The 17036-nt window shown below is 32.8% G+C and overlaps 1 protein-coding gene across 1 annotated transcript; it reads left to right on the top strand.

Moving 5' to 3' along the window:
* Window positions 1-5466: 5466 nt before the first annotated feature.
* LOC146536247 (uncharacterized) lies at window positions 5467-13585 on the top strand. The gene is made up of 4 exons (XM_085190410.1): window positions 5467-5650; window positions 6148-6309; window positions 11504-11623; window positions 12433-13585. The coding sequence occupies exons 2-4, from the start codon at window positions 6219-6221 to the stop codon at window positions 12981-12983; spliced, it is 762 nt and encodes a 253-aa protein (XP_085046536.1). The 5' UTR covers window positions 5467-5650; window positions 6148-6218; the 3' UTR covers window positions 12984-13585.
* The last annotated feature ends 3451 nt before the right edge of the window (window positions 13586-17036 follow it).

Genomic DNA, 17036 nt, shown 5'->3' with positions numbered 1-17036 from the left:
TGTAAAGTTACATGAGTAAAAATTAAATAAATTAGATTAAATCCGCTTCACCTGTATCCCGCACACAGAGGAGTAGGCAAAGGGAACCTAGTAGAGATACCTCAGACGATCCATTCTGCACTTTCGGCCGAATTCTGGACATTGCGTGTTGAGAGGCGGAACTCAACGCCGAAAATATACGGGCATTTTAAATCAATATTTCATTTCCTCGAGAGGGGATCGAACCCACAACCAGTCGCGTTTATAGTCACACTTTGTGCCCTTGGACCAAGGCTCTTTTACATACGTACAATAGGTAATATATCTTTTATTTGTTCTGAAAGTATACTAACATGGATTTCGTTAAAATCTTCTGAGCATCATCATCTGAGCCTTCAGGATATCCATATTTAAATGTTATATTAATCTGCCAATTTGTCAAGTTTACAATGCAATAACAAGTCTGATAAGTTATTCTCGGGGTGTCACGTCAGCTTGCGCGCGGCGTGAAAGAGTAACCGAACTATAATTATCACCAGTACAAGTTTTAATTGGATCGATGCTACACTTTGATCCCTATTTTTATATATATGTATGTACATATAGTTTTATGATTAGAAAAATTGTGAAGGCGTTATGGCGCAGGCGCACGAGTGTGGAACTGTAACGCGATGGTTGTGGGTTCGACCTCAATCGAAGGAAGTTGTTATTTATTACTTTTTAATTTTGTCGCTCTGACACCAAGGCAAAGGCCGGCGTTGAGTTCTGCCATTAAACAAGAAATGCCTTAAAAATTTCGACTGAAGGTAGGGGGTATATTATAACCAGGAATTACAGTACCAGCTTAATGCTTAAGTTCTTTACCAATCTTAAATGGTGTTAGAAAGTATTGAAGATATACTAAGCTTTAAAAAACTTAAAAGAAGTATTTTAAAAATGTTCTTTTAAAACTTTAAAAGTTTCAACTTACCTTAAGTTGAACGGAATTTTACGGTACTTTTATATGTTTGTATATAAAACTGTAAACTCTTAGTAATATTTTTATATCTACTAAAAGTCAGATTCGAAGTACCTAATATATTTTTTTAAATTATTTATTTTTTTGTAAAAAGGTTTTTATAGACATCATTTTTAGGGTCTAAACTCATAGGATATTTTTATTTCTTCTCTCCGGTAACGCAATGTCTCAAGAAATTGGAAGAAAGTCGGTAACGGAAGTGTCTTAATGGCGAACGGAGTGTTTTTACACTAGATGTCTAGGTAGCATACTAATACATTAATAATGTATTAATTAATAAATTAATATGAAGGTAAATTAGTCCATTATAGTTGCAAGATAAGCATTATCCTAGTTCCGAATCGGATTCTCTACAATCATGTTAATATTCAAGCGGTGCGATCCGATTTGTGTTGTGGGCCCGTAATGGCCGAATTAATATTTTGCGTACACCTGTCTTGAATACGAATATATTGGCTAATTGAAATTGAGACATGGGGTTGCTACCTAATATACATATATGTTACCGGCAATCCTTATAACTTTGGTAAAAAGTTAAATTAAATAGCAGGGTAGGCAGAGGAAACCTTGTGTTAAGACACTCCGTTCCCCATTTTTTGTTGAAATCTACAGGAATTGCCTGTTGAGTGGCAGAACTTAACGTCGCGCTTTGCCTCGACACCAAAGCGAAGAAATGGAAATATAAACGAAATTAAATATTTCACTTCCTCAAGTGGGGATCGAACCCACAACCGTCGCGTTACAGTCCCTTGTGCCGCTGCGCCATGACGGCCTCAACTTCTAACTTTGGTATTTTATAAAATATTATTTAATTTATTCTTTGCTTATATACGTTATACAAAGGAAGAAAGAGATAGGTTACAACCAATTTATTAGATAAGTTATTAAAAATTTAATTAAAGATTTTTTTTTGTAATTTTTAAAATATGTAAATATGTATTGAAAATGAAAAAAGATATATAATACTGTTATACCTACATGTACTTACTATACGACTGTCATTGATATAAATTGCTTTTTTCTAAGACTTCCATTACGTTTCAACTTAACGATCGTCAAGTTTTTATTTGGTCTGGACTTATTGCAATCGAACCCCTCTCTCTATTTTTAGTTCAAGACCATCTAAGAACTAGTTTTTTTTGTGAAAGGTTAAAAAAACTAATAAAAGGTTTAATTTCAATCTTAAGTTTCTTATACTATTTAGTTTATAGATTTTTAACTTGTTTAAGACGTTAGAAAAATATAAGATTTTCAAGTTAAAAAAAAATCATACGGGAACAGGATTATTTTAAAATCGTTCTAATCTTTATATTATTAAAAATAGACGTTACAATATAAAAAAAGTTTTTATAATATATTTGCTAATCAAGCTACAGAAAATTAAATCGAGCTACATAATTATATCGGCCATTGTATTGAGGCCAGTCGTGGCGTACAATCTAGTGATTGTTAACGCGACAGGTTGTAGATTCGATTCTCATTCGAGGAAATGATTTTTTTTTTAATATTTTAATTTCTTTTGCCACTCAACACTGAGTCTCCATGATATGGTGGAAAATGGGGAACGAAACTGTTTTAACACACCTACTAGGTTCCCAGATTCCCTCTGCCTGGGTAGGCAGCTGGTTAGCAGGGTTGCTAAGAGCGAAATACAGAGTAAAGCTAAAAAAAACTATATGTATTATTTCCTAATTTCGTATTAAGCATGAAAGTATCTACCTACTTTCCTTAGCTTTAACACATTGAAAATACCCTCTTTGAATTTGAGTTATAAGGTCACAACAACACTCAACACAGTCAGCACTACGGCTCTACGAAGTTGTAACAAGTGTTGTAAGTTATACTCGGTCTAGGAGTGTCACAGTTCGTACTGCGAACATTGAACAAGCGTAGTTATTGCCGGTACGAGCTTAGTTTAAGTTTTAATTGCACGTTTTCATGCAATATATCAATTTGAACATTATTAGGGTTTTGTACCTCAAAAGGTAAATTCTTATAGGATCACTTGGTTGTTTGCGATAACGACCAAGACCATTTATTTTGAGATTAATATCAAATATTTGGATATTAAAAATCTAATTTCTAAGTCGACGCGAACAAAAAATACGAGCATTTATAGATTTAGAGCGTTTTAGTGCATTTTATTTAAAAGTCGGCGCATAATCAAAAGCTATATAGTACTTGCCGTGGACCTACAGCTATGAAATTTGGTACGAAGGTGAGTATTTACGATAAAAATCAGAAATGTGAAAAATTATACATATTTCATAGAAAAAAAACAGACTCACGCTTGACAAGTTTTTTTCTAAAAAATACACTCGCCAAACAAATTCTATTGAAAGTATGCTACTTCTATTAACAAACAAGCTAATCATACGTCGTATAATTAAAATAAAATTCGTAAATTTAATAAAAATCGTTTTTTAAGCCATTAATGTTAGATATTATTGAATCTTCATAAAATTAGTGGATCTTTGTATTTTTTTTAAATATATATTTTATAATGTATCATACAAAAAACGACAAAAATCTTATTGAAATTTGACTTAAATAATATTCTTATGTTTAATTGTCCCACTTTACAGATCACTATATGGAAATTTAAAATACGTGGATTGACTTTATTTTGAGAATAATAATTAAAATTTAAAAGAGCTTGCGTCCAAAAATTTAATAAAACACATTTTTATAGGCCCAATTACATATTGGTCTCGCACAGCCTGTCTCAATTATTTTATTAAACAAACTTTTCAGAATGAACTCAATATTTCATTGTTTTTTCAATTTTTCATTTGTTAAATGAAATTTGTTAAATGTGGTATTAAAACCATATGGCACAGCGGACCACGTGTGTATCTGTGCACGTGGCAGGTTCCAGATTCCCTTCCCATTATAGGAGATGACATACTCCACCACTCAACACACAATGCCTCCAGTATTCAGGGAACGGAGTATCTTGACACTAAATACCCTTTATATACCCTCCTATGTGTGTGTACAGCGTGAAGCTAAAAAATAAGAATAATGAATCTCCAATAGATTTCGCCAAAATATTGCTAAATTTCTTAGTGATAATAAATGAATGAGGTTATCCGGAGAAGAACCGGAGTTACCGACATCGCTCGCAGAATTAGTACGTTGAAATGGCAATGGGCTGGACACGTCTGTCGAAGGACCGATGGCCGTTGGAGCAGACGAGTCCTTGAGTGGAGACCGCGGATTGGCAGGCGTAGCGTAGGGCGCCCTCCAGCTCGATGGACCGACGACCTGAAGAAGGTTGCTGGCTTCGACTGGATGCGGAAGGTGGAGGATCGGGAGCTTTGGCGCACCCTGGGAGAGGCCTATGTCCAGCAGTGGACCCGAAAAGGCTGATTTGATTGATTGATTGAATAAATGAAACAAATGAAATAAAATGTAAAATGAAAATGAACAATAAAATCCTTATTTATTTACATATTTATATTAAAGAAATTAAGATCTAGACAACTATGCGGGACACTTACTTGCAACCATAAGAAAGAATTAATGTGATAAATCACTGCGGGAAAGCGAGCAAATGAATGCCTATTATCTAATGTCTGATAAACAACCCTGAGAATGGGCATTCGTATACGAAAATTGCCAATTAATATATCTACCCCTCTTCCTTTCTCATATTCTACACCTTTTCTGAAAGATTTATCTACCCAACATTAGCTATATATCAGTGCTTACTTACACCTACTAAACCAGATATTTTTTTGTATAAATAATTAAAATGATATTATTTTAATTCATTTATGCTTCAGGAGATATTGGAGACTTTCTAAAAATATAAACAAAAATATATAGATTATTTAATTTAATATTTTTTTTATTTTTAAAAAGTCTTGGGCGAAATCTTCTACCGATTCCGAGCTCTAAAAGGAGAATTGGCAGACCAAAACGGAGATGGCGATCATTATAGGTCTGACTGGTGCTCAAAAGCTCGAAATAGACCAGAATGGAAGAAGTGGAGAGAGGCCTTTGCCCAACAATGGGATAGTACAGACTAGGAAAAAAAATTTTTTTTTCGCTTTACGTATTCCCCGCATATTGCGGGGCAGGTAGAGACAATCTGTCTTGTACCATTGAAACAAAGCATCTCAAATTATTTATTGCCACGTAAACCGAACATTTATTTTCTTATTAATGTACTAGTAAAATTGTTCTAGAAAAGACATAAACAATAAAGAAAACGTTTCACTCAATTGCTTCGAAATCCACTAAGTGACAGCTTGTTGCCAATAACATGATATCGATAAACCGAGCTACATTAACGATACATTATAATAATACATAGTCGTTTCCCACTACTTGTGTCCTAGGAACAATTATATAAGGTTTTATATAGAAAATAGCAATGAGAGTGAAACAAAGAATTAATCTCGCTCATTGAGATGATCTCGAGTAAAATAAGTATAGCCGTCGGGCTTCCCAGCATCTCGTCCGCTACGGCAGTCGCCTCTCTGACGTAGCTGCAGACGCTACGCGTTCAGCTACGTCGTAGCTCTGGATATCTACGCGTTTATTCAATTGTGTACAAATCTTTTGTTTATTATTTAAATAATTGTGTTTAAATTTGTTTATTTTATACAATTTCTCATAAACAACGGAATAGAAATAATTTAAGAGGTAAAAGACAAAGACATTTTTTAGTAACGTTTCTTTTAATATTTGTGTTATTGTTTGATATCATAATTAGTATTGATTTGAGTACAGATAACGAAAACGTTTTTTTTTTTTAAAACAACCTAAGAATATTTGACATCGTATTTTACTTTTAATTTTGTATCTAGAATAGATTTAATAATTTTTCTTTTGTTTCGTTTCGTTAGTTGTACATATAACGAAACGATGATTTAAGAAAAAGAAATAAATGATTACTGTATTTATTTGGTTAGATAAAAAAATTATTATTGAAAAAAGAAAGAATACCCAATAAAAAGCCAAAGGTAGGTTTTTGTAAAAAAGCGCCGAGGGGAGTTTGGAGCGCAGCTGATTAAAACAAATTAACTTGCAAAATGTTCCAATTTCCTAAACAAAAGAGGCGATTAAATAAATGTTAGCGCTTTAGCGATTTTGTCCAATACTGTGCGCTGATGTGAAAATTATTCACAATTGTTTTTCAGGCGTCCAATAAAATTCTTTAAGTGAATTGAAAAAACCTCTGTAAGAGACTGAGTGTGACGGAGAAGTGCCAATGAAAATAATAATGTTTTCTTTGTTGTGGATTTTAAGTATCCTTGCAATGTTCGTTGTAGACGTGCAAACTGGTACTTTACAGCAAAAAGGTGAGTTTTATATTCCAATCCTAGCTAGCTAATATCTAGTTCTAGTTATTTAAAAATTAAATATTATTTTTTACCCAATATGCGCCGTGGTACAATAGGCAAATATGTTACTATAATTGCGCTACATGCAAAGAATGGTCATTCAAAGCCAGAAGATTATATATTTTTCAAATTAGAAAACTAAAATTATGCTTTTGTCAAATGGTTAGATTTTATATCTATCTATCTTTCTAACGAGCAAGTTACGAAAAGATACTAAATGTCATTAAGTTCACCTTCCAGATATAGATATAAAAATTAATAAACAAAATTAAACAATTTTTAAGTGTTCGTTCTAAAAATACACGCAAAAATGGCAGCCTCTTTATATACAAAAGCGGTAAGGGCCCTTATTCAATAAAGTGTGATTTGGCTTTTATAGAAAGAAGGTCAACTGACTTGTAATGTTATTGGCAGCTGTTACAGACGCTTCTTAAATTGCTCCAATATTAGCAAAATTTTAATTTTTTTATATTACAATGATATTATAATAGATGCATATTGTTTATTTACGATTTTCTTTTCGCCTAATTTGTACGATTTTCGTTTAATTTAATTTGTTATAATTATTTATTAATAAAAATATATTACGTCGTTAAGAAAGCTGCACTTTGAGACCTTCTATTCTTCTATATATCTTCCCATAATACGAATATATATATATATATATATATACAGGGTGTCCTAGGAGTCAAGGATAAAACGAAACCAGGTGATAGACCAAGTCGTGACAGTTATGAGAAAAATATAAAAAAAAATCTTTGTCATGTATTTTTCATATTATATTGATTTTAAAAAATATCAGAAAAATCGACACCCTGTGATGGTTTTTCAAGTCCCAGGACTACAAATATTACTCTTTCTTCATTTTTGTTCTGTAATGTAATCATGAGTAACCCTTCTGTGAATTACAGTTTAAGATTGAAACATACCTGCATCAGTTTTCAATAAAATGTGGTGTTTTTGCCAAACATTAAATTCAAAATATTTACTACACCCAACTTTAACCGACTGTACTATAAAAAAAATGTACTACACTGTTTTTGCAAGTAACGTTAAAAGTTGGCGCATTTAATCTGGATCCTGAAATGGTACGACACTTGCTAGATTACTTCTTTGTTGAAGAGAGAAAAATCGAAATACACGATAATCGGGATGACGTTCAGCGTTTTGGTATCATTTCTTATACATTCTAGCTGCAGCATTCGCGTAACAAAACCATTTTCCATTAATGAAATGCATATTGGCAATGTGTCAAAGACGAGTATATGGCCTGCGAGAGCTCGGACTCGAGCACTATCCTTATAAGTCCTGGGCCAGCCCCTGGAAATGTTCAGGTTATCGTTTTATCGTTGACTCCTGGGACACCCTGTATATATATATTTAGAGGCAGTCGTAAAGATTAATATTTCTCCGCGGCGTTAAATTTCGCCACTACACAATTGTTCGAAAATTCGGAAGATAATAGGGAACGGAGTATCTTAGCACTAGGTTCCTCCTGTCTACACTGCTATATACGACCTTAAGTGCGAATCAGACTGGCCCAGCGACGCTTTCTTACCAATTTCAGATTTGTGGGTCAATGTGAAAAACAATTTATAAAAGTTGGCAAAATAAATTTGTATAAGCCATCATTTTGTATGAAATTAACTATATGTAAAATATAAGTTTGTAATATTTTTTTGTAAATTTAAAGGAATAAATTTACAGGTCCATAGAAAAAAAAAAGTTCTCACTTCGTGCCAAATTTTATAATTGTAGGTCCACGAGAAGTACCCTATAGGTTTTGATTAGACGTCTAATTTCATACGAAATGCAGCAAAATGGATGCATAAATGGTCGTATCTTTTGATTGCGTTCCGTTAGAAGCTTAATTTATTCAGTTAATAATACATTAAATTAATTAATTAAGCTTAAATTAAATAATTAAGCTTAATTTCATATCTCTACGCGATAAATGGTCTTGATAGTCGGATAACTGTAAATCCCTTTCGCCTGGTCCACTGTGATGCTCATCAGGCTTTTTACATGACCTTCCTCCAATATCTTCGACACTGTGTTTTTGAAGGTCAACTGAGGTCTCCTTAACCTCTCTTACCGTGATAAGGGTTCCATTTTTTCGTTTTAAGGTAGGGAATCCTAAAAAAAATACATTTTATTACTTTAAAAGCGAACACTTACACCGAATTACCACGTTCCGTTTCACCTCATATTGGATCACTGTCCAGAGCACTTCTCGTTGGGCGTTCCGCGTTCGACGCATTAAACTTTATAGCACTTATAATGGCATTGTTGAAGGGGTTGTCTGCGTGGAAGGCTCTTATTGGGCGGTTCATATGTTTTACGAGAGGTATAAATTTGAAACTGTTTGGTGTTCGTATTAAATTTGTGCTTTTTTATTCCGCCTTATTATAGAAATTATTAATATTATGTAATATTTTGTTATTAATGTTAAAATATTACATTTGGTATTACTTTGTGCAAGATTTTCCATTTATCGAGATGGGAAACTAAATTGAAATAGTGTTTTTACTCATTTATATCCATTATCTTACCAGTGCAATTAATGAAGAGGCCAGTCGTGTCGTAGTGGTACAAGCGTGTGACTCTGAACGTGACAGGTTGTTGATTCGATTCCCACCCGAGAAAATGAAATAAGTACTTAATATTTTAATTTCTTTGCTCCGGTGTCGGCACCAAGTGCGCAATGCCTCTAGAATTCGGCTGAAAGTACCTCCATCTGTCTACCCTGCTGCATGCAGTGTAACGCGGGAAAAAAATCTCCTAAATGGAATTTCAACTCGTGACTATCGTATACAAAATACCATGAAGGCTATGTATTGTCAGTGTTGTAAACATATATTTTATGTTTTCTACTCTTATTTATCCACTTAAGCATTAAATGGCAAAATACAACGCTCAGTTAGTTCGACTTGCCAACAAAATATAAATATTTCCTTATCATATTTGGTCAGGGCCCAAGTATGCCACGGTGGCGTGGCTATGTATAAATGATTATAGGTATGTTTATAATTTTATTTTTCTTTCTTTTTTCAACTTCACGCTGTATCTCGCATATAGCGGGGTAAACAGGGAGAGCCTAGTGTTAAGACACTCCGCTGTTCACTTTCTGTTGAGTTGTGAAAGTCAATGGCGCGTTTTGCCATGACATCAAAAATGAAAATATTATATATTTTTTTACATTTTTAAAGTATTATTCCTCACTTAGGAAAGAAAAATACTTTTTAGAAAACATATAAAAATAATTAACGTAGCGGGATTTGAACCCGCGTTCATTGGACGATATTCAAAGAGGCTTTCTAAAAAGTGTAATGTTCAATATTTCATTTCTTCAAGTGGGGATCGAACCCACAACATGCTTGTGCTGCGTCACGACTGGCCTCTATAAATATATATATAAATATATATATATATATATATATGTATATATATATACCATTTTAATGTTTATAAAGTTATAAGCACAACATTGTAAAGGTCATTTACAAAGGCATAATCTTTATATTTACATCCAAACTTTTGGGGTTGGTGTCCGGAGGGAAGAATTTAGCATAACATAAATTGTGGGGGACTATTCTCAAGTGTATTCTGATTATGTTTTGCTCAGGAAAAAATATTAAAGCACAAGACATTTTCGCAGTCTTGTATATTCTTATTAACAATTTTAATATTAATGGCGTATCAACCTCTTATTTTAATTTTTTTTTCCACTTAAAGACATTATTCTGCTTATTAATATAGAAAACAAAAATGAAAAAAATATTCAAAATAAAAAGTTTTCTACAATACAGATTATAACATAATATAGCTTTTTATACTTTTTTTATAAGGAAAAGTAATCCTAACTTTCAAAATTATAATTTGAAAATGAATAAGTTTTTTGTTAGTCAATTTAAATATAAATAAAAAATTTAAAGGAAGTTGAATGTTTAAAAAAAAAGACTAAATGTAAATTATAATTTATAATATTTTAAGATTCATATGAAACTAATTATTGTTGTATGAACAATTTAAATATTTATTACTTAAATAATAAAATAATAATTGCTCTAAGATAAATGTAAAATCTGACAATATCTGACTATACTCTTAAATTAAATTAATAATTTGAAAAAATAACAACACACTTTTTAATAGAACGAATTTAATGAGGACAAACATGATATTTTTATAAGTAGTTCAAGGTCTCACCAGCCATCTTCTTCTTCCACCATCAGACCAGCTGGATCGTACCATAATATTGTATTGTCATGTAATCCATACCTATATTATAAATTCGAAAGTAACTCTGTCTGTCTGTCTGTCTGTCTTCTCATATTTGTAATGTTTTCGATATATCAATATATTAAAATATTTATTAATTTGACATACAATTTATTCCGCCATGTTAATAACAACCGTCGTTGCTAAGCAACCATTTGCAAAGTTTGTTGTTAGAAAACGTCACCCATAATGAGCTTGCTTAACGCATGCCTCTATTGAAACCTGTAAATAATTTCATAAATATATTTAATAAATATTCGTATAGTTCAAGCGGGCGTAGCCGCGTTCGGGTTCACTAGTCTATATATAATTGCTAAGTTTCATGGTGATAGAACAATTAGAAGTGAGTGTAATACAGATTCTTAGATTTTATTACATACACATAGTTACAGCTCGAGCTAATAAAAGCGTGGTAACTAAAGTAGTAAGGCACTCACTCTACTTGGTGCTTTTTTAAAAGCGATTTCTTTTTTTTTTTGTGAAATGGAACTAACCCATTCGACTGTCTGTAATGTTCTTGTTTAATTCAATACTAATAAAATTCTTATAATGCTAAGTTATTACCTCCAAATAGTAATAGCACAAGCGTGTGACTGTAACCCGATGGTTATGGGTTCCTTTTTTTTCCTAAAACAAAACGTGGCGTTCAGTTCCGCTCCTCTACACACAGTGTCTTACTTTTAGGCATAGAGTAGAATATACTCTTAACTATAGCACTCTCTACGTACCCTACTACGAGCGGAATACCAATGCAAAGCTGAATAAAAGATATCAACATATATTGAAAGAAGATGTAGAAAGCTCAAATCAACAAATACTGCTCTATTAAATATTTAATGTAGATTGAATAATATAATTTTCTTATTTTCAGACTTGTCACCTAGAAGATGTCATCATTGCAGTCACAATTTAACAGCATGTGAACACACTGGTTCCCCAGTCGTGTGCCCGGCTGGTCAGCCATTTTGTGCTACCGTAGCGACTGCACCTAGTAAGATAATTTTATTTGACTTCTTTACTAATTAATATTTTGATATTCGCGCAAATTATAGCATCGCAGAAATGAAAATATGAAATATTTCATTACCCCGAGAGGGAATCGAACCCACCCCTATACAGAGGAAATCAATAAAAAGAATTTAAATAAAGAAATAAAATGTTCAGTACTTTCATATAGTTTCTAGTACAATACACTACCGAGAGCTCAGATAATACTAGAAATATAACCGCTATCAACGTGATAAGGGTTGTTAATAGCGCAATCGGGGTCCGAGTGAACTTTATGGTTGCGTTATCGATATCTTCACTTCTTCAGATTTGCAGCTACAAATCTCTCTTTTTTTTTCATAAATAGGTTCCTACTTTAAGTGCTTATATGTTCATACGACGAGTCAAAAGTGCTTATAACAGTCTATTTGAATAAAGAATATTTTGAATTTGAATTTTGAATTTGAAGTGTAGTTTATCTTTTAGTAACATACGTACTGTGTTGATTCAGCAAAATTTCAAAATTAGAGGCCAGTCGTGGCGGAGGAGCATAAAGTGCAACTATAACGCTACTGGTTGTGGGTTCAATCTCCACCTAAAATATTTATTTAAATTGATATTATAATTTCTTCGCTCTTGTTTCGAGGCAAAGCGCGGAGTTAAGTTCCGCTATTCAACACGCAATGCCTCCAGAATTCAGCGGAAAGTGGGCAATGGAGAGTCTTAACACTATCCTGTTGTGTGCGGGATGCAGCATAAAGCTGTTTTTATTTTTCAAAATATACCTCAGTTGAAATTATCATCGTTTTGCAGATTTTACGTCTATATTAACATGCGCAGTTGCAAGCGAGCTGCCGTGTTCATTAACGCTTAATTCGAAATTGGCCCTGGAGATGACCTGCATATGCTACGGCCACCTCTGCAACGCGCCATACTCTGAACTACTACAAAATGAGCTAGTTAATTTTTCAACTAAAATTCCAACTAACACTACGGAGTTCACTGCAGCATTCTTAAAATCTTCATTATTCAAGAATTTTACCTCATCAGAGTTATATAAGATGGTAACTAATGCCAGCATGCTTGGAGAAAAATCGCATCATGACCTAGCGATTGAGAAGTTATCGATCGGAACGTCAGAGGAAGCACCGCGGGCGGAAGCTTTAAAACATAAGACGACAGTTCCACCTGATGATGATGAAGACGAGGGAGAAGGGAGCGGTACCTTTGAAGAAAATAAATCTCAGGCAGCACCCGCCGCTCCCAGCTCGTATTTGCCAGCTGAAGAAAATAATGCCCCAGCCTTGTTGTCAAAAATATTTTTATTAATAATTTCTTCATCATTTTCTCTCACGATAGTATAAATAAAAAAAATGTTCTTAACAAATATGATGAAGAGAATTTATATTCACGATAGTGTTGACTTTGATAATTATGTAAATATTAAATATGGGAACAAAATTACTTTACAATGTTTAAATTTGTTTTCGTTCGTTCAAAGTAAAGTTTCCCAGAATGGTTGCCAAAGATTTACAAAACAAAATTTTACCCATGTACAATATAATTCTTAGAATAATAAGAAATTAGATTATTTTAAACATTATGATTTTTTTATATTTCATTAGTTAGCATTACGTCATGTTAAATCAGTGTCTTTTGTTAGTCACCTTCATTTAATATTTTAAAAATATTATCCCCGATTTAATTATTTAATTATTGAGTATTTAACGTGTTTGGTTAAAAAATAATTATTTATAAAAAAATAAATTTTTAACGGCAGTTCATTATTAAATTCTCTAAATAAGAAGCCTTAAGTGATCACTAAGAGATGCTAAGCACTATACTTCGATATACAATGTAAGTTCATTTTCTGTAGACTTAGAGTCAATTATAAAGTAAATTTTAAATGGCAACACCGATCGTCGGTAATTTGTTGTGATTTATTGAATAAATGATTAAAAATAAATTGATTGATTTTTATTGTTTACTAATCATTTTTTTCAGCTTCATTCTGTATCCTGCATATAGCTGAGTAGGCAGATGGAACCTTGTTCGAACTGTAATGACACTCAGTTCCCCACTTTTCGTTAAATTTCCGGGGCATTGTATGTTGAGTGGCGGAGCTCAGCGCCCCTAAATACCCTATTTGCATGAGAATCATAATAAATTTGTATTTAATAGCTCAATGATACGGTTTGTTTGTGAATCTTTGATTTTCTCATTTTTAAGGAGGAGGAGTAGGAGGTTCGGAATCTTTTTTAATTGGTGTTTTTGACTTTTATTCTTGTATTGCAAAAGTTTTAAAGTATTCCTTTTATGCGAAATAAATATATTTCTCCACAAACACTGTTAATCCAATTATTTTTCAACGCTTGTATTTCGTTATAAATTGTTTTCCCTTTTGATTGCAAGCATCGTATTTTAATCGGGTTTTTATTAAAGGCTCAGAAGGAGCGTACAACAAAGTACGTCAAAAGGAATTAATTTTAAGCCTGGGGATTAAAACAGTGCTCATTCCTCTGCTACTTGTCTACCTATGTATATCCAAAGCGGGAATTGTAATTGAAAGTGGCTTGTGTTGCAGACATTTGATTCCTAGTTATTTGGGGAGGAGGTGATAAATGGATGGGGCCGTCCCAAGTTGCAAATATTTTACTAGCTGGTAGCTGGTAGCAAAAGGGTTTGTTGTGATTGTTGGATTGTCGATTTGTAGAATGTTTTATAGCTGACTTTGACAAGATATTCGTTTGTTATGTTTAATAAAATAATCGTAATTTGATTCTCTTTAAAATTTAAAATCTTAAGTTTATTAAATCTATATATAATACAAAAAAATATGATTAGAGCGACGTGAGGTATTACATTTTAAAGTCCACCATCGTACTTGATATAGGTTTATTAACTAAGTATAATGCAAATATAATAATATATGTGAAGACAAATTATAAATAAAAATATTTTTTTATTACTTTGATCCAAAAACCAATCATTTATTGTTTCAAACTAATATTAGTGGAATGTAAACATGTAATAATGTTAATGATAATTATTACATGAGTAATCTTACAGCGTCACATTGTATCCCGCAGACATCAATATAGACGGAGAGAAACCTAGTGTTAAGACACTCCGTTCCTCCTTTTCCAGCGAATTCTGGAGATATTGTGTGTTGAATGGCGGGTCTCGCCTCGATATCAGAGAATGATATAGATATATGAAAGTATTAAATATTTAATTTCTTCGAGTGGATTCCACAACCAGTCACGGCAAGTCACATTATGGGGCCCCTGCGTCACGACAGGCCTCAAACTTAGAATTTGTATCATTATATTGAAATATATTATATGTATTCAGAGCAAACATTATATCAACGAGACGGGTATGACTTCTAAATCAAATATTTTTCTGCCCCCCCGGGCATTTTACCAAGACTAGACGTAAGTTCCAGAGCTGCGAGAGTGGGCATAAGTATTTTTATGCTTACATTTATTTATTTGTGCACTTTTTGTTTGGTAACTATATTTATGTTTTGATCATACACAAGTAACGAAAACAGATTAGTAAATTAACGAAGCGACCAAATGTGCGACGTGTGGGTTCGATTTTCACTCGAGGAAATGAAATATTTAATATTTTAATTTTTCTTGGTATAGTAACAAGATAAAATAGCGTTGAGTACCGCCAATTCCTCCTGAATACAGGGAAAAGTGCGCGAAATGAAAAGCTAAATAAATTTAATAATAATAATAACAAAAGCGTTATAACTTATATGTAAGTTTTTAAGTTTTTGTATATTTTAAATTTCCATGTAGACTGCCAGTATAATTTACGATGCAAAATACTCCAAAAGCTGTTCTGGACAGCTTGCTAAATAGCCGCGAGGCAGACAAAGCGGCTCGTCGGTCGCCGGCGGCAGGTAGTGTGAATTGATGATATAACTTCTCTGGTGTGTCAATAGACGAATGTGATATTAAAGACCGAATGACTGACATTAAAACATTTGGTGTTTATATACATAGCTTCACGCTTTGTCTCTAGCGGGGTAGTCAGAGAGAACGGAGCGTCAGACACTACGGTCTCTACATACCTCTTTCGCCTCGTCCACTGTCATCAACCTCTTCATACATGCTCTCCGGGGGGTCCTCATGCTTTTTACTTGACATTCCTCCAGTGCCTTTGATGCTGTGTTTTCGAAGGTCAACCGAGGTCTCCCCCTACCTCTCTTACCGGTTACTTGGTGTTTATTGATAAATAATTTAAATAGAAACGAATTGTTTTATTGAACTGGCTGAAAATTCGATGTATATTGTTTTAAGATAATAATTTTATTAGGACACGAACGAAATTAAGATGATGAGAGAAGAAGAGAAATAATTGTGTAGTTCAAGCGGGCGAAGTCGCGAGCGGGTCGCTAGTACTAAATAAAATTTTCATTAAATAAAACACAATTATTTACCTCGAACCCATAACAAATGACTTTCTACAATTTGAAAATGACTTTATACAATTTCAGACAAACATTTAGCTTTGTTTACACTTTGTTTATTGGTGCGAGATAATTTTATCCATCAGTGTGAAAGGCTTTTACTGGCGAGCAAGTTAGCTTACACAATACATCAAATATTCAAGCCGCAACTCCGATACCTTTACAAATTTTAAATTGCATTTTGAAATTTCAGAACGGACCAAGTAAATACCGTGTTTATAAATGTAAATACTGATAGTTGTATATAGTACGTGTTAAATCAAATCAAATCAAAAATACTTTATTGCACAAAGATACATAAAGATACATGAGAATTATAGTATTTTAACATAGCGCAAGGGCGGCCTTATCACTGTAAGTGATCTCTTACAGGCAACCTTTTATTTACAATAACTAATAATAGGAGATCATAGTTGGCTGACGCTGCACAAAGATATTTTTGTTATATATCATACATTTATATATATATTCAATAAATACATATATACATACATACAATCATACATATATATAAATAGAGTATTATACATACATACATAATATCATAAAATACATACACTGTACATAGACTACAACGACAGGTAATATTCTTTAAGAAAAATTGGTGGTGCAAAAAAAAACAAGTAATTATATATTTTTTTTGTTTGTATAGCATATCTACGGAACAAGCCCTGTATTTTGCCACTATATTGTTTTATAAGCAATCATTACAGATTATTATAGTATAGGATGCAAGTCGTAAGTCACCTTTTAAAATACGCGACATGGTTCTAGGTTCTATCTTCATCTTTTACTGCATTGATTGCCTGTTTCAAAGGGTTGCTTGTACGGGCAGATCTTTTTCTGTCACAAACAGGAGGTTTCATTGTCTCTATCGATGGCCTGGTATACAAACATTTAACTAATACCAAGAGTATGGAGGAATTAAAAA

The sequence above is a fragment of the Heliconius melpomene genome, chromosome 9 (assembly GCF_056956725.1).
Source record: "Heliconius melpomene rosina isolate 202511_hmr_F chromosome 9, ASM5695672v1, whole genome shotgun sequence".
Taxonomy (NCBI): Eukaryota; Metazoa; Arthropoda; class Insecta; order Lepidoptera; family Nymphalidae; genus Heliconius; species Heliconius melpomene.
This window is presented reverse-complemented; position numbering and strand designations above follow the sequence as displayed.

Excerpts from the sequence above, each read along its gene's own strand:
- LOC146536247 (XM_085190410.1), top strand. The coding sequence starts at position 6,219 with ATGAAAATAATAATGTTTTCTTTGTTGTGGATTTTAAGTATCCTTGCA. Across the intron at positions 6,310-11,503 it reads TGGTACTTTACAGCAAAAAG|ACTTGTCACCTAGAAGATGT; the intron begins GTGAGTTTTATA and ends TCTTATTTTCAG. Across the intron at positions 11,624-12,432 it reads TACCGTAGCGACTGCACCTA|ATTTTACGTCTATATTAACA; the intron begins GTAAGATAATTT and ends ATCGTTTTGCAG.